This window comes from Electrophorus electricus, chromosome 5 (genome assembly GCF_013358815.1).
Source record: "Electrophorus electricus isolate fEleEle1 chromosome 5, fEleEle1.pri, whole genome shotgun sequence".
NCBI lineage: Eukaryota > Metazoa > Chordata > Actinopteri > Gymnotiformes > Gymnotidae > Electrophorus > Electrophorus electricus.
The window spans coordinates 16,863,804-16,881,690 of NC_049539.1; the positions used below are offsets into that span (position 1 = coordinate 16,863,804).

Below are 17,887 nucleotides of genomic sequence, written 5' to 3' on the forward strand. Positions count from 1 at the left end.
CAGAATTGTAAGTCGCTTTGGATAATAGCATCAGCTAAATGCTTGTGACAATGGACAAGAGATTTATTTTGTTGGTGAGCTAGGTTACTTGTATTAGTCACAGATCTTTGCCACCCGTTAGTAAAAATGTAACAAGTAAAAAGTGAATGCTAAAATATGATAGTAGTAAACAGTAGGGCTATAGGAAGTATAGTTTTTATGGATTATGTTCTGTTTGCTCTACAGAGGGGAGAAGTACTTTGCATTGGGCCAAGCGTTACTTGAAAATAAAGATATGTCAAGCCGAACATAATCAAAAATGACATAATAGATAGCAGTGTTTGGTGCTGAGAAAGCGTTCAATTGTAAACTTACTGTGAGACATTTGAACAATTAGTTCAGTTATATATATTGTTAAACATGGTATAACCCAAATATGTGTATGAAATTCGACCTGTTGTATACAACTAAACAAGTACTCTGAGGTAAAAGTCTTTAACATTTTATTTAGTCGCTATATGCATGTTAACGTGTCAGTGTCCAAGTACCTTTTCACCCTCGTGGTGTTGTATGGCTCGTGCCTGCTCCTGTCCGTAGTCTCACAGCCAATCAGCGTCCTCGCGTGCCTTCGTATTCCCCTTTGAACTATAGTTACCAAACACGAACTAACATGGAGGTTGAGTTCGGGGACAGAGAACTGTTCGAACAGCTCGAAGAAGACACTCCGGTTGCAAAACATATTAGGTTTACGGATGATGAAGAAGCTCCAGATGATCGTGAGCTCCGGGAAAAATTAGAGGAGTGTGATGAGACAATAGGCCAACTGAAAGCAGAGAATATCCTTTATCCATTGCATTAAGATGTCCTAGCAAGCTAACTAGCTAGCTAGCGTACTCTCTGTAGTATCTAACCTCGGTAGCTTTCAGTTCAGAGCTCGATGTTTCTTGCTTGGAGGAAACTCAAACTGGACTGCGCTGTTTAATGTTTGGAATATGTGTTTACTGGTTTCTTGCATCGTAGCACAATGTGCTGGATTTCTTTTCGGTCATGAATGATCTTAACTAACATTAGCTAGCTTGCTAATGTTACATAGACAGCCCAGCAGTAGTCTCAGCCAGTTTATCTAGCGTTAGCTAGCTACTAGGCTGAAATTACAATATTCTCTTCAGTCTAGTTCTAGTCGTTATCTCTATTTGTTTGCAACATCTTCCGAATTTAATGTGTTGCACAATGAAACGTATTTCGTTCTGCCCAACAGTGCTTGCTTGCTAGCTACCTAGCCAAATTACTTTTGAATTAGCTTAGCTTTCTTTCACTTTCACTGTCGTTCAGACCTTGAAGGTAGCTATAGCTCTTTTCCTTGTTCATTTCGTCACTTTATGTACACATTAAATTGATGCCTAATGTTTTGTCAATTTTGGAAGTAGTGCAAATATTTCGCATCCTAATCCGTTATTTATAGAACCCGTTTGTTTTTCCAACTTTAAAACTAAACCGAAAACCAATCAAATCAACACCAAAGTCTTGGTAGACATGATCTACGTTTGCGCCATAGTCATAGTTGTGTTGACTGTTTAGAGAGGTACACGTTTAAAAGCGGATTATACATGCTGTTTATGGACTGCTGTGTGATTTGAAAAAATAAGTCATGTCCCACGTTACTATGACGAACGATACTTTTATTGACATGATTTCATTGGTTCACTAATGATGATATTTATCATTGAGGTATTGAAAATGAATTACAATACGTTATATGCACAATGTGATTTAATCTTAACAAAGTACATGTAGTACATGTACTAACCTCCTCTCTCATTATATTGTTGTATTACTTACATTTTTTTTCTTTGTAAATACTTGGGATGCAAATGAAAATTCTTTACAGAATTATCAGAACTTAATTATCAGAATATTTCAGAACTGTCCCTTTGACTCCAGTACATGTGGTACACAAATGATTCTTTATGGCCCTTAACAAATAATTCACATGAGGAACTGAGGAGAAAGTTAAATTTCTTGAGTCGACCTACGTAAGTTAGCATGCTTTGGAGTAATGTTTTAATAGGCAAAATGGTTTGTGGTCTGCTAACATGAATGTGTGATATGATTTAAAGTACCCTTGCTGACTTTATTTCAGAGGTGTAAATGTTGTAAATTCAAAAATTGATGGACCACTCTGTCAGATTCTTTTTGGAAACAACAGAATCTCAAAGTAAGTATCTGTAGTCTTAGTTGTTAATCTGAATGTGTTGGTTTTCTGGTTATTTGTTTTAAAAATCATTCAGCAGCCAAATTTCTGTTTTCACATGTATTCAGAGAGTATCGTCAAGAAATTGAAGACTTCATCTATGGGCTCATTCAGAAACACCAGCATCAACAAAACAATGACAAAGAAGGCTCTGCTTTACACGTTAGCCCACAGGTAGAGTAATTTCATGACGCGTCTTCATTTTGTGTCTTGTGCCCTGTAGATACACTTTGCCCTGTATTTTAAAGCTACTTACTTATTTAAAGAGCTTATTTCCTAAATTTTTCTATTATTTTGAATTTTTCCTTGTCCACTTAGATCTATATGGCTTTGTTCCAAAAATAGTCAAAATTCATTATTTTCCAACCTCTCTTTATCCCTTAAAATTCAACAAGCAATTTGTTATTGCAACTTTAAGACCTATATAAGATCTGTTCTGATCGTGCCTCATTCAAATCTCACTCTGAAACAGGCCAGTGTAAGTGGATGGAGCCAAATGCTGTAGTAGCGGCTATGTAAGCGGAGATGAGCTCCACGGAGTGGTTTCCTGGACATGGTTTAAGTCTAGTCCTGGACTAAATTATAATGTAATTTCATCATATAAATTGAACATTTTAGTACCTTGCTTTCTTTGGATTTCTAAGTGTTTCTCACTAGATCTGCATATAGAAAGTAAGCAAGCCTGAACGAGGATCAAATCTTTGTGAACATACTATGTATGTGTGTGTGTGTGTGTGTATGTATGTATGTATGTATGTATATATGTGTGTGTGTGTGTATATATATATATATAAATATGTGTGTGTATAGGTTTGAAGTTTTGATCTTAGTTGATATAGTTTGTGCCTTACAGTCAATGGAATAGAACATGCTCCAATTGTGACTGTGTACAGACTGAGGTGCCTCATGCTTTCTATTGCCATATCACAGAATTCAAGTTTTGTCATGGAGGAGAACCACAAAACAAATGATTGTTCAACTGCAAAACAGATCAAAGATGCATTTAGTGTAGGTATTTCTTACAAATTCCATCACACACATTTGTATTCCTGTTCCCCCGAGAGAGACATGAACACTATTGCTGACTGTCAGTCCTCAGACTTAAGATGTATGTTCTTATTTTGCAGATTGTGGGAAGTGTGTTGTATTTCACCAGCTTCTGTCTCGATAAACTTGGCCAGCCGCTTCTCAATGACAACCCCCAGCTGACCGAGGGATGGGAGGTCCCAAAGTATCCTAAAGATCATATTTGTTCTGTTTTTGTTCTGTGGTATATATTGTAGTTTACTATTTATACATTTCAGATGTTCATATATGCATTTCCCAAGTTACTTAGACTTCCTAAATCATGACTGTAAAGGTATCCACAAGTTTTTGGGCAAGTAATCGCTTTAGAGGGCCAAGAGATGCAGATCAAGGAGAAAAGGTGTGGAATGATGTTTGCTAAGAAGCTTTGTTTGTGGCAAGTTAATTTAGATGCAATACACTGAATTCCCATGGATCTCTGACCTGTGCTCATGATGTTAGCTGCGTTCATTACTTTTCAGCTCAATTGTCAGTGTTCTTTTCAGTAATGCCTTAAGTTCAGTTTTTGAAAGAACAAGGTCTACTTCAACTCATACATAAGGTGTTTTATTTGTGATATCCCTTACAGACCTAAGCCATGCTGTTTTAATTGTGAGGCTGAGGACCATCAATTGAGAGACTGCCCAAAGGTAATTTCTTTTTGAGGCAAAACTCACATTTACCAAAAATTGATTTAACTGAATATGAGCAGATATAACATATCTTATTAAATGATGTAATGATTTAATCTTGCAATCACCCCACAGCCTAAAGACATGGCACGCATTAGTGAGAAGCGAAAACAGTTTACACAGGGCAGCAATCAGTGTAACCAGCGCTACCATGCCGAGGAGGTAGAGGAGCGGTTTGCTAAGTACAAGCCAGGAATTGTGAGGTCAGATGTATTATTAATAAGCACTTACTTCATACACTTTGCCAGTACATGATGTGCCAGTGTTGGCAGTGTTCTTTGAGAGGACTGAGTAAGAATTGTTAACAAATTCAGAAAAAAAATTTTTTAGGAAAATCTTTGAGACCAGAAAATCTGTATTCAGTTGTAAATTGGTTAATACAGTAAATTTAAATTTAATCAACATTTTAAAGCGATCTGTTTTTAGAAGTGTTTTTGTATGTTTTGTATACCACCAGTGTGATGACTCATGATGTATACCCTCACTTCCCTAATTTTCATGTTGCTTTTTCCAGTAAGGAACTCCTGGATGCCCTTGGGGTCGTTGCTAACACACTTCCACCATTCATTTATCGCATGAGGGAACTGGGCTATCCACCTGGCTGGCTAAAGGAGGCAGAAATGGAGAACTCAGGCCTGATGCTTTACGACGGTAAACGTAAGTTCTACTGTTTAAAAATGAGCAGTGCTTTAAAAGAGAGCTGTATCATTTTTCCTCATCTACTTAAAATGCTGAGCATTTTTGTTGACTATAGTGTTCAGAATGCAACCTAATGAGCATTATGAAAGCTTTGCAAAACTTTTCTTTTCAAAGCATCAGGCGATGACGAGGAAGACATGAATGGCCGTAACCAAAATATATCCTATGATGTCTCAAAGCTAGTGGATTTCCCCGGTTTCAATGTTTCTGCACCTTCCAACATTAGGGATGTAAGTGTATAGTGGCTTTGGACTAGAAATTGTCTGTTTGTTTGTTTTTGTTTGTTTGTTTTTTTTCCTTCGTCATTTCTTAAGTTAATGTGTTTAGCCAATATTGGAGTGTTGTCGTAGGGTACAGGTGAAAACTCTTTCAAGAGTCTCAGAAGCGGTGCTGCTTTTTCTAGGCACAAAACAGCAGAGGTACAGTGGTGAAACTTTGGAGGCGTTTGAAACCTTTCTCATTTCATGCTACAGTGGTAAATGCTAAGTTTTTTTTTTTTTCTTTTAAATTTCTGGTAAATTGCTTTGAGTCTTGACTTTTCTTCAAAACATTACCTAAACAAATGGCAAGGAAACACTCGCTAATCTCGCCTTAGCCGTTTTGTATCAAGTAATTCCAGAGTTGGAGACTTCCTGGAGACATTTTTGCTCCAATCTTTGACCAGCAAATGAGTAGAATGCATGAGTCTGTTGTAGAAGCTACACATGCCCTACAATTTCCCACAGCATACAGACCTAAGCAAAAGGTTTGGCACTTAGTTAACCTATATGTTTTATTGAACATTCACTTTGACACAACCTGTGTAAACATGACATTTTTCTAGTTTTGAAACTTTTGCGAGCTTGTTTGCACATGCAATATATTCTCTTCATTATTTTCAATATTTAAAAGTAAATCAATTGTAATTGGTCATCAAACTGAGCTTTAAAATTCATTAAGATGCATCACATTTGAGTTTGTAGAATGCTGAAACACAAGGACTGTAGTTGACTGAAGCAGGGGCCAGACTCTGAACAGTGCCCCTGGAGGGCTGGACTCCCAGGATCATCTGCTCCTAGTAAACCAGAAAACTCGTGAGATTCTGCTGGATTCTAGCACTCTAAGACAGGACTTCTCCATTCCTGGCCTAAACTTTTGCATATGACTGTATACTGTGTAATATCAACTTTTACATAGTAACCATCTCTCTTGAGTTGTTAGTGCATCAAACAATGACCCATTTCTGCTTTCTTCTCTAAATGTGATACAACTGTTTCTACATTACATGTTAAACAGCATGAACTGATTTAAGATGTTGGTAGATATCACCAATGGCACTAGATTACTTATTGATATTGTTCCAAGTCGATGCCAGATGTTCTATGCAGGGATCTGTTACTGCTTTTTCAATCATCTTAAAAAGGTGCCATTATGCCAATCAGAACACATCTTATATACATGTAAACCATTGTCAATATCTAAATCTTTCTCATTCTGATTTAAAAAAACTGCCCTTTTAGTCATGACTACACACATGGTTTTAGCAGAATTATAATATAGTCACACATGCCACTGAAACTTCAAAAACTCTACTCCTGTTTTTCTATTCTTTTCTTCTTTTCTTTTTTTTAAAAATTCTGTAACAGGATTACAGGGCTTTCGGTTCCATCCCAATGCAACCCCAGCACTGGAAGCATACATTCGCTACTCAGTTGTCTAACATGTATCCGGCGGTAAATGCATCCTCTCATTTTTACTTTCTGCATTTCCTTCTCATGCAATTTTATATGCGTCCATGTGTGAATCGTGACTCCCTATTTGTCAACAGCCCGTGTCCAAAATAAATAAAAGATGTCATGAGTCTGAATCGACCCCACAGCAGACAAAGAAACAGCGGCCTAATTCTGATGTTTATGGAAGCTCAGACATGGATACAGATTCAGGTAGAGGCCTTAGTCCCTTTGTAAACTAAAAAGCCATTTACACATTCCTTTAAGCCAGAAACAGCAATCTTCAACCTTGTTTTATTGTTTTTTAGTTACTGCCCAGAGTAACTACTGCTGTTTGCTAAGGTTTTGGTTATTCTTATACTGCAGAACCTTTTCATAGTTGACTACTGGTCTAATTACAGTGTCTCTAGCTGACATTGTTCTGACTAAGAACTTACTAACATTAGTGACAGTTTCTTTCCATCACCCTATCACACTGTTGGAAGTAGTTTGTGCTTTCTAGAATTTGCATTCTCATAGTGAATTTCTAGAATTCATGTAGATATTCATGTTGAATATCTAGCATGGGTATTTTAATGCTATATTTTATTTTATAGGAGATTTAAGCTCTATAGTATATTCAACTTGGGGGTGGGGTGGGGGGGCTTGCTTTAGATTAAATTTCTGTCTTAAAAAGTAACTCGTGTTTGTGTGCATCAATAGATCAGGATGCTGCTGGGCGAGCAAGATCTGAAGGGTTCCGCTTTCAGCCACCTCTTCCCCCTGGTTCTCCTCTCATTAGTACACCCCCACCTTTACCCCTGGGAACACCTCCTGTTACACCCACCCCACCTCCACTTCCAAAAGGCACTCCTCCTCTGACACCCCCCACGAATTCCTCTCCAATCCCGCAAAGCAAATGTGGGGCTGGGGGCGAGGAGTCCGAAGATGGGTTGACCTTAGAGGAGCTGGAGGAACAGCAGCGACTGCTCTGGGCAGCTCTTGAGAGCGCTGACAATGCCAACAGTGACTCTGAGACGGGCGCCTCAGGTACACCTGGTCGAGGCTCACCCCCCATGTCTCCATCAGCTAGGCCTGATACCGAGATGGACGAAGACATGGAAGCGGTGAAGATGGAGCAGATCTCGAGCCTTAATAGTGAGGTTCCTAGCACGCCCACCTCACCTGTTAAAGAACAGGTAACTGAAGTTTACGAAGATGAAATCAGTGATGACAATGTAAAGGATGCTCTTGTTGAAGACTTGAGCAATATGGGAGCAGAGTCTTATGATGAGCTCATTGTTCTGGATGAGATTTCTCAGAAAAATGATTATGATGCAGAAAAACATGGATTAAGTGAGGTCACTGAAGGAATGAGTACACAGGTTTTAGAGAGGGATAGCCAAGAGGAAAATGAAGAACCCACCACACCCAAAGTAATGGCTGTTCCCCACCGAAGCAAGTTCGCAGAAGGAATAATTCCTTTTGAAGATACTCCAGAGTTCACAGAGGTCGCTGAGGCAACGGGGGTTTACCTTAGAATCCGTGACTTGCTAAAAGGATCCCCTCGAAATCAGTTAAAAAACAAGAAGTAGATTGTGATCTCTCTATGATGAAATGGGTCTGTATGTCTGGGCATTCACTTGTTTTCTATTTTATGGGTGCTCCAGAGAAAACGTGAAACCACAGCCGAACAATTTGGTGTTCAAATTTTCCCCATCTTTTTTCACACAGGACTAAGAATTTTTAGTTCCCCTTTACAAAGGTCTCCAACAAACACAGGTTGGCTAATTTGGTTTGTGCTTTTATAATTAATCAGACATCAATTTTTGTATCAGTGGTTTAGACTTTATACTAAGTATTTTATGTATGTACAGTTTTATAATCAATCTTTTTGTTTGTTTCTTTTACTCAAGACTCTAACATTCTGGTTTTCAGTTGTACTGTCTTCACTTATAATGCACAGCCAATGTTTTCCTGTCTGTTCATTTCCTGTCCTTGCTGATGAACTTGGAAGTTATTTTTAGCTCTAAATTATTTTTTTAAAGATGATATTTTATGGCTTCCATCCTGTTCTGGCTTTTAGTTTTAATGGCTGGATGTTTAGAGTCCAGATGTCCAGAGAATTATGGAAATAAAATGTCTTTTTGACCTTCAGAATGAACGATTTCAACAGTTTTCTCTCTTCCCTTGGACACTGAGGCACTACACATTTTAAAGACCTCATCACATAGCAGTTGTGTAGTAGGCTAGCCTCTAAGTAACTTTTACTGGAAATAATTATTTATTTAAATGACAAATATATTGCTCTACCCATTGATGGCAGCAACGGTGTTAATGGTGTATGTTGCTTCCTGCTAGGTGTTTCTAAACACTTTTTGTACTGGCGTATCAGTTATAACACATGGTCATGAAATGGGATGGACATTACTAAAATCATAACTGTTCACTGACACTCCTCCACTGGAGCCCTTAGTTATGTGTTTTATATCGTTCTAGTCTCAAGCTGCGGGAAGCTGTGCAATTAAGAGTTCCTCCCTGAAGTTCCACCAGCTTTTCGTTATGAAGTTATCAATTGTCATTTTAAAAATCAAATAGTCTAAGCCATCACAGTTTTTGCTGCCATAAGCAGCAGGTAGCTGACATTTAAACCTGATCTCTCCAGAGGTGTAGTGTATTGAGACAGCTTTTACTGTTTGGGCAGGTTGTGTGCACTGTGTGACACACCTTGTGGAAATGATTTTAGATATGCAATCGGGCTTGATTCTAAATTGGCCAGTCTGAACCAGATCCATGAAGCCCCACTTTAACTGAGCCTGTGTGCACAAGAAAAGGAAGTTGTCTGATAGGATTCTGTTGGTCATTTCCACCAGCTTGTAGTCTGGATACCATAAGTTTCATCAGCAAGTGTTCAGCCATGTTTGTAACTGCAGATTCTGTAGAATGATGCAACCAACCAATCCGATTTAATAAGATTAGTACCAGTCACCCAAAAGAATGGCTTTAGTGAGCATGAGTATATTACATCAAATCAAATATAGAAAGAAACTTAATTGTATAAATTTATAAAAATTTCATATAATCAGAAAGCAGCCAGTACTTTGTACAGTGTTTGAGTGTTTGTGCCAGTGAGAGTAAACAGGAGAAAAACTGACCTCAATTATATGAAAAATGTTCCTTAGCAAGATAAATAGGCCGACATATAGCACGTGCTGGTATGTTTGAATGGGTGCTGATCGTATGCATAGTCATTTGTTCTGAATGGTGCATCAGCTAGAACTGAAGGCTACAGAATGTCATAAGTGGTGCTGCAACAATAAATGGGAGGGAGAATACTAACATCTTAGCCATTCACGACTTGTTATACACTCAAGACGTTTGCTTCCAAAGCAGTAGGGAAAGACTCAAAGGCCTTGCAATTCTAACCTGTGCAGTCATTCATTTTTAAATGATCAAGCAGTCAAACCTGTTCTGCTCTCTTGGTGTACACCACACATGCCCCTTGCCCACTTGTCAAGAAAATTGTGAAGGATAACTTATCTGACCATATTACTTTTTCACATCTTTATAGACCTATGCCTATGATCTGTACCACTGAAAGACACTTACATAATTTCCTCTTGCCACCTTCATAAACAAATTCAAGATCAACTAAGAGATCAGCTGGTTAGGGTTGTTAAACATGCAACCTATACCATGCAGTATACCTATGCTATAGTGTTTAGATGTTTAATTGTTTATCTTTCTTTATTCTGATTTTTTTCAAGATTGCACATCACCATAATGGATGTTCATTTCTATTTTGATTAAAATGCACAAACTGAATATTGTGTGTACCTACATTTATAGACAAAAAGGTCTTAGGTTAGTATAATGCTAGATTACTTGGAAGCAATGTAAAAATTCCAGAACCATTACATGTTTTGGGATGTTGGTCTCTTTTTGAGTCTACTCATTTGGATGACATCTTTTAGATGCGATGCACTTCATGCAACTGGTTACTCACTCGCGTTTAGCAAGCAGGAAATTCTCCACAAGGTGGCGGTGTCATGGTGTTGCTTCGCGTTAAAAGAACGTCTCCTTGTTATATTTCCAAAAGCTTAAAATGGCCCAAAATAAGCAACATTAAAAAAAAAAAACGTCAACAACAATGAAATCTCCTTATCAATGTGCTAGGTTGCACGAACTAGTTTTGTGATTCGATTCCTGAAGCCTTTCAAGCTACGTCAGTACGCCACCTATGACTGGAAAAGAATCTGCCCGGTTAAACCCTCGCAAGGTTTAGAAGTGGGATTACTTCTGTTCTTCTATGCAAATCTACTGGACTTCTGGATACTGCAGGTAAATAGCTAGTCTCATCACCGTATATAGTCAGGTCTGACATTTCTAAAGACGGTTGAAAGATACACACTATTTTTTTTACCCTCGAAAGGAAAGCGGAACAGATACGTAGCAGCTAAAGTAATGTTACAGAAATATCCTGGAGAATTTTTGCTAGTTAAGATAGCATAACGTAGCAAGGAAACGTTTTCTAGTTGATATTGCTGTCTCCTCTTGCAAGTTATATTCTGCGCTTTAACAGTACATCTGGTTGTGTTTCTCCGTTTCGAAAAACGAATTTACACATTCTAATATTGTTAGTAGGCTTATACCACGGTTATTAGCACTCCGGGTTTATGGCTGTCCCTATAGCTAGCTAACAGCTAACCATCTAACGCTTCTCAGCGATGACATTCCCGAGACCTGTGGCATGCCAGCACGTTTAGAGTTGGACTGTTGTTATCTTCTGAACTTTTGAGCGATCCGTAAATAGAGGTCCATATTATGTTTGTAGTTAACTTAAATAGCCGCTTTTATGTCCAATAGGCCGTTCAATTGTATCTACAACATAGGTCAGGTAAGAGTCAAGCTATCCTAGCAAGCTAGCCATGCAGAGTAGCTTACAGTGTAAATCATAGCTTAGCTACTTCTCGCCATTTACCTGCTGCTACTAACTTTGCTAGCTAGCTGGCTGGCTAACTATACTTTGCTGGTAGGTTACGTTTAAAGATTACCTGCGTGCAGTCGGTAATCGGCTACACACTAAACTTTTGCATTTGGCTGACTAGATAGTTTCATACTTTAACACTTATTCTGTTGATGGTGAAACAGTACCATTACAACAGCGGAAACACGAGGCTACAGAGCGCTCCAAGATCGCAGCATAAGAACCCTGCTATATAACTAGCTTGTTAGCATAGAGGCGAGGATATTAAACTCTAGTCCTGGAGGGCCGCAATTTTCTGCTTTTCCTGGAGTAAAAATCATAGTGCTTTTGATAATTATCTGACAAGATCACTCAGGGAAACTGAAGGTTCTGCAGTAGTGATGGATTCCAGGACTGTAGTCTCACCCCACTGGCAGGAGGATTGAGACTGGTAGCTAGCAGTCTCAATAATGAGGTTTCCTGGTAATAAGATGAAGAATTTGGCTGTATGAAAATTTAATGGGAAAACAATTTTACCACTCTGTTCAAATAATTTGTACCTTTAGCTAATATGAAGTAAAACAAACAGTAATGCTTCCTTTATTCATCTCTGGGTTCATCAGTTTCTCTGATTAAGTATTACTGCACTATCATGCTTTGGAAAAAAAGTCTTAGCACTTCCATTGTACAGACTGCAATGACTACAGATTTGCACAGAGTAATCTCCTGTGTTTGGTGGTGAAGAATAGAGCAAGGAGTTTTGGACTATCCCTCTATATATCCCTATATATAGGGAGTAATTAAAATGCTTTTACTGAAAGTGGGATTATTTAAGACAAAACAGAATTTAAAACAGAGACTTACCTTTTTCCCAGTAGGTGTCTTCTGTCTGTTACTTTTTGTAAAGGATTAGTTTAAACTTTAGGTTATTGAGCTAACTGAGAAATCCTACAGTATCTGAAAGCATCCCTTGTCTTTTGCCCTTATTTGTGGGCGTTTCTCTTCAACCCAGTCCATCGGTTATTAATTGGATTTATTTCAGGGGACCAGAATGAACATTGAAGGAAAAAAAAATAATTTTGTGGTTGGTAAGGTTTTTTTTGTGTGGAGTCTGAAGGAGTGCTCTGGATCATTGATCATTCTTGTCCTGAGAGACAGATCTTGCTTTAGGACACCCTTGGACCCTGAGCAGTAAACGGTGTAATGTATCCTGTAAAGTTCCCAAGTCCCTTAAAGCAAAATAGGCTTGCTCCATTGTTTACCACCTCAAAAAAACGTTTAGGATCTTTTATCTATTAGCATCAGTTTTGTTCACAAACACAAAAAGCACAGAAGACACTATATTGCTTTCATGAGCCACAGTTTAAATCAGTTACCCACTTTATTCAGGTTTGATACTTGGACAAGTCTCTGCTTATTTATTTCGCCTCTCTTTTCTGTGGGCAAAATGGACATATCCTTTTTCTGGCAGGTCCATTTAATCTCAATTTGCATTGTCTTGTGAAATATATATATATATATATATATATATATATATATATATATATATATATATATATATATATATATATATATATATATATATATATATTTTAGCATGAAAACCTAAGGTGTGTCAAGAAACCAGAAAACAATCTTGTCCTCAAAATAACCTCTTGTCTTAAACAACTACTTTGCAAAAACCAGATACAGTATTTAGTCCACAAACTAATCCAGAAATAGCCTTATATGTCGACTGCAGTGACGATAATACTGTGTCCTCTGTACTTTGCCGTTGAAACCACAATGTGGAACTTGTACACTAAACTTATCTGCATCCTTCCAAAATTTATCTTGAACAATATTAACTTTTAAATTTTGACTTATTAATCCATAAAGCAGATGATTACTTCTCAAATGCTGAGTTTGGGTTTATTTGATTTAGCAGTTCTTTTCCTCTCATTTACCACTCTTCTTCGCTAAAATTCTTGTTCTCGGCACAGTTTTGCACAGTCTCCGATTTGTAGGATGTCAGTCCCATTAAGCTATATTTGAGTTGCTGGGATTTGCTTTCTAATCTTGTAACTCGAGTAATGTGTTCTGTGACTATGAAATTAACTCTGGCCTAACCGATCTTGTTTATTCCTAAAGATTGCCTATATCTTCATATCATTTAATTGCCTTTGTCAAAGCAATTATGTAGACTTGCTAAGTTCTTGTGATTTGTTTCAAAATAACCAAAGGCACTTTGAAACACTTTCCCTCTTTACAACATTTTAGGCTTCCAACAACCTGTCAAAAATCATTAACAGGCTAACAGGATTGAAGACTGTTTTGAGTTTCAGATTTAAAATGTATAATACCTTTTTATGAAATGCGCCATGTTTGACTCTTGGCTTAGAGAAGTTACACACAGTTTCCCTCTTCCAACATGAACTATTCCCTCACAGAATGTATTTCTCACTTGTGGTCAGTTGTGATACTAGTGTCAGCTTCCTGATGCTTGTTTGGTTTTTTATGACCTCAGAGTCGTTTTTTGAGCAGCACAAATTTTCTTTCCCCCCCTTTTATTTTTTTGCATTTTCATTTGCATTTATTCTTGAACAAGTCTAACAAGTGCTGCTGCAAGTTTGCTGGGTCAATGTGTTGTGGTAAAGAACCACCATCAGACACAGAACAAGCAGAGGAACCATGAGTACAGCCAAGCCCAGTGGGCTGAAGGCCCCAAGCAAGATCAGCAGGCCGGCCACAGCAGCTGGCACCAAGTCCTCTCCTTCAAGTAAGAATCCTGCTCTAGTTTGACTTCGTTTTCTTACATTTTACTTTTTGTTTCTCTCTCTTTTATGATCATTACTTTTATATCTTATTCATAATTACTGTAGATGTCTGGTGTAGTTAATGAACTAGCACAGATGTAACCTGCACATGGTTGTTCAGCTCGTAAATGTAGCTTTATATAAAACATATATAAAGGTTTGGCATGTACCCCCCATTCCAGTTGCCATGCAGATGCAAAACCTTAAAATGGTTGGTATCTAGAAGTTGATTTAAGGTGTCCCTATATGCTCAATGTAATTTTAGATTTTAATTTATTTTTGTTCTATTTCCAACACGGATGTCTTCTCTTCTGTAGCCAGCGGTTGCAAAAATAGCAACACACAGGCCTTTTGCCCTTGTTTACTTTTTCCTGCTAATCCTTAACAGCTGATGGTCTGTCTGCCAATCATAGCAACAAATACTTTTCGTGATGCACTCTTGTATCGCAATTTCATTTGTGTTGCTTTTTCATTGATCAAAAATATTACTTTTTTTTAATTTTTTTTTTTTATAAGTGGGCTTGGTGTGTGATGCTGATTTTGTAAGTTCAGGTCCTTTCAGTCTACAGCCCTGGACATACTTATAAATATGGGTAACAGGAATGGATAAGGGAAAGATTTCTTATCAGAACAAACAATGGGAATTCAGTAAGGAAACAGCCAAAAATCCATTTAGCCATTTTTGTATATATTATAATAGGACTACAGAGTACAAATGTATAGTAATAAACATTTTATTATATAAAAAGAAAGTTAGAAAAGTGTTTATTATTCTTTTTCTCCTTTTTAAAAAATAGATGCTACCAAAGCTGTTCCAGCTGACAAAGCTTCACCTGATACCCAGGATGCAACTGAGCAGTTCAAGATTGGGGACCGTGTCTGGGTCAATGGCAACAAAGCAGGTGTCATCCAGTTCCTGGGAGAGACCCAGTTCGCTCCAGGTCAATGGGCTGGCATTGTCCTGGATGAACCAATAGGAAAAAACGATGGCTCTGTGGCAGGAGTGCGGTACTTTCAGTCTGAGCCATTGAGGGGTATCTTCACGAGGCCCTCCAAGCTTTCTCGAACAGAAGGAGAGGCTAATGGCACGACAACGGCACCAGCATCGCCAACCCCCTCCACCGCAGCGCTGCCGTCCGCTCCATCGGCCAGCACCGCCACCAAGACGGCTGCCGCGCCCATGCAACCTGCCACGACAACCTCAAACCTAACTCGCTCAAACAGCGAGTCAGTTTCCAACCTCTCGGAGACGGGCTCGGTGAAGAAAGGCGAAAGGGAGCTAAAGATGGGCGATCGTGTCCTGGTGAGAGTGTTCTCTATAGCAAGATCGTTATCTCTATCCAAACCTTGTTCCAGTAGCACTTTTTATACATTGTTTCTGTTGTTTTTGATATATAGAAATGTTAAGTGCAGAAGTAACTACACTAGAGAACCATATTTTACGGAAAGTTTCATTTTTATATATAATTATATATTATTTATATATTATTTATATATAAATAATATATAATGTTTTGTCAAGCGTGCTATATAAATGTTATACATTGTGTGTATGGATTTCATTGGTAATTGATGCATTATCTACACTAGTCCAAACTCATCCTGAATTCCTGTGGTGTTTTTTTTTTTTTCCTTTTATGGTGCCATTTGTTTAGGTTGGTGGCACCAAAGCTGGTGTGGTACGTTTCTTAGGAGAAACTGATTTTGCTAAAGGAGAGTGGTGTGGAGTTGAACTGGATGAGCCCTTAGGCAAGAATGATGGTGCAGTGGCTGGAACCAGGTACACAGCAACAATTCAGAATAATATGTTTAATATGATTTTCCTTCTTCTCAGATAGATTGTGCATGTGTGTGTGTGTGTGTGTGTGTGTGTGTGTGTATATATAATCTATGTATGTATGTATGTATGTATGTATGTATAAAATATTATATACCAAAGAACTGTAGAATGAATTTGATAAAATCCTCCATGGTTTTCAGGTACTTCCAGTGCCAGCCCAAATATGGACTCTTTGCCCCTGTGCACAAGGTGACACGTATTGGCTTCCCATCTACCACTCCTGCCAAGGCGAAGGCCACGGTGCGAAAGGTGCCGTCTACGACAGCAGGTTTGAAACGCAGCCCAAGCTCCTCCTCCGTCAGCTCCATGAGTTCAGTGGCTTCATCTGTAAGTGGAAAGCCCAGCCGCACAGGACTGGTGAGTCATAACACACCTTCGAGCGTGCAAGCCCTAACACACCTTGGATCCTACTTAACAGAGCCAGTTTTATTATACCAATGTAAAAAAAATACACCAGGAAGCACCTCAGCTTCTCTCCACTTGGCTTCACTTTTTAGCCTCACAGTGAGTGGCCCTGTGCCTCTGTTGGTACTTGGCAAACTACTGATAAAGATGCAGGTAGAAATAGGCTGGTGGTGCTGACACCAGTTTTAATCACTGCTTAGTTCACTCGTGCTGTCTGATGCTTGGAAATGTCCCTGCTGCCCCACAGTCATTAAACAATGTGTAATTTTGAATCTTAAGATCTTAAATCTGCCATTTAGTAATAATAGTTTCCACACATTAATGTGGGAAAACAATCTGTGTAACACTAAATATAAGTAATCTTTAAAAAAAATAAGGCCTTACTGCTCTATAGAGTTAGAATAAATTCATCTTTATTCAAAATATCACAAACATTTTTATGTCAACAGTTACATTTTCAGCTAATGTTCATTTTTAGGTGACTCAAGTTTTTTTGTACTGTAAATTGTATTAACTTTTATTTTTCATTATGATGTGTTGTTGGGTTTACAGTGTGATGAATCTATTGCTGTTCAGTGTCTAACTCAATGTTTTGAAAAGAAAAGCAATGTAGACAGTAGGTGTTATGTCGTTAGCATGTACATGGAATTGGGCAGCTCGCGCGCTGCTGCAAATACACTTAGCAGATGTATGATGTAAGATCTCTAAAACTGGCATTGTTGGCTACATGAGTCCAGGGGGAAATACTGTCATCTTTTGACTTTGCTACTGCCAGCGTAATGATTCAGCTTGAGTGACACTGGTCATTTTAGTGTCCTGTTGATCCTCCCACCAACGCTTCTGTATTCCTTGGCTTCCACGTAGCTGACGGAGACGTCGTCACGGTATGCCCGTAAGATTTCTGGCACCACAGCACTGCAGGAGGCCCTGAAGGAGAAGCAGCAGCACATCGAGCAGCTTCTTGCCGAGCGTGACCTGGAGCGGGCCGAGGTCGCCAAGGCAACAAGCCATGTGGGAGAGGTGGAGCAGGAGCTCACGTTGATGAGAGAAGGTCAAGAGCAGGTTAGAGTCCTTTTATAACATGCAAGTAAATTAAAGTATTATAAAAGTTAATCATAGTTAGGGTATTTTTATGATTGGTGTAACAAAATAACATCAGTCAGTTCATCAGCTTGTAGATGAACTGATACTGGAGGATGGGTTCTTTTTTTTCTTGGTCCTCCCAAGTTTTTTTTTCCTCAGGTTCTGCCTAGGGAGTTCTTCCTTGCCTCTGTCTCTATTGGCTTGCTCATTAGGGATCTGGGTCCATACTTTTGTAAAGCTGCTTTGTGAAACTTGCATTGGAAAAATCAGTATGTAAATAAATTTGATTTGATTGAGGTGAGAAGAAGGTGGTAGGTGTTCATAAGTCTATAAACTTAAGTGACTTCAGGCATGAAAAATAAAAGCAAGATCCAAGCAAATGAAACTTATGTTACGGCCCTATTACCTCTCGTGAGCTCGATTC

General features: G+C 38.5%; 2 protein-coding genes across 8 annotated transcripts in view; both read left to right on the forward strand.

The window, feature by feature from the left end:
* The first annotated feature begins 636 nt into the window (after positions 1-636).
* On the forward strand, positions 637-8,534 carry zcchc8 (zinc finger, CCHC domain containing 8). Of its 3 annotated transcripts, none has more exons than XM_027009292.2 (14): positions 637-815; positions 1,970-2,012; positions 2,120-2,194; positions 2,299-2,404; positions 3,161-3,238; positions 3,358-3,461; positions 3,591-3,656; positions 3,885-3,945; positions 4,063-4,190; positions 4,502-4,644; positions 4,801-4,916; positions 6,312-6,398; positions 6,494-6,608; positions 7,098-8,534. In XM_027009292.2, exons 1-14 carry the CDS (start codon positions 650-652, stop codon positions 7,967-7,969), a joined length of 2,160 nt encoding a protein of 719 aa, XP_026865093.2. In that variant the 5' UTR covers positions 637-649; the 3' UTR covers positions 7,970-8,534. The 3 variants fall into 3 exon arrangements, with proteins under 3 accessions (XP_026865093.2, XP_026865094.2, XP_026865095.2); XM_027009293.2 differs by having other exon boundaries at positions 4,502-4,638; XM_027009294.2 differs by lacking the exons at positions 637-815; positions 1,970-2,012; positions 2,120-2,194 and adding an exon at positions 2,703-2,817 and having other exon boundaries at positions 2,312-2,404.
* A 2,092-nt stretch (positions 8,535-10,626) lies between these two features.
* The window catches only part of clip1a (CAP-GLY domain containing linker protein 1a), a 43,894-nt gene continuing 36,633 nt past the window's right edge, over positions 10,627-17,887 (forward strand). For all 5 annotated transcript variants that reach the window (XM_035526027.1, XM_035526028.1, XM_035526029.1 and 2 more), the window contains exons 1-6: positions 10,627-10,715; positions 13,928-14,098; positions 14,933-15,438; positions 15,791-15,915; positions 16,116-16,332; positions 17,245-17,442. In XM_035526027.1, coding sequence (XP_035381920.1) covers positions 14,011-14,098; positions 14,933-15,438; positions 15,791-15,915; positions 16,116-16,332; positions 17,245-17,442 — 1,134 coding nt within the window. In that variant the 5' untranslated portion in view covers positions 10,627-10,715; positions 13,928-14,010. The remainder of the gene's footprint in view (positions 10,716-13,927; positions 14,099-14,932; positions 15,439-15,790; positions 15,916-16,115; positions 16,333-17,244; positions 17,443-17,887) is intronic.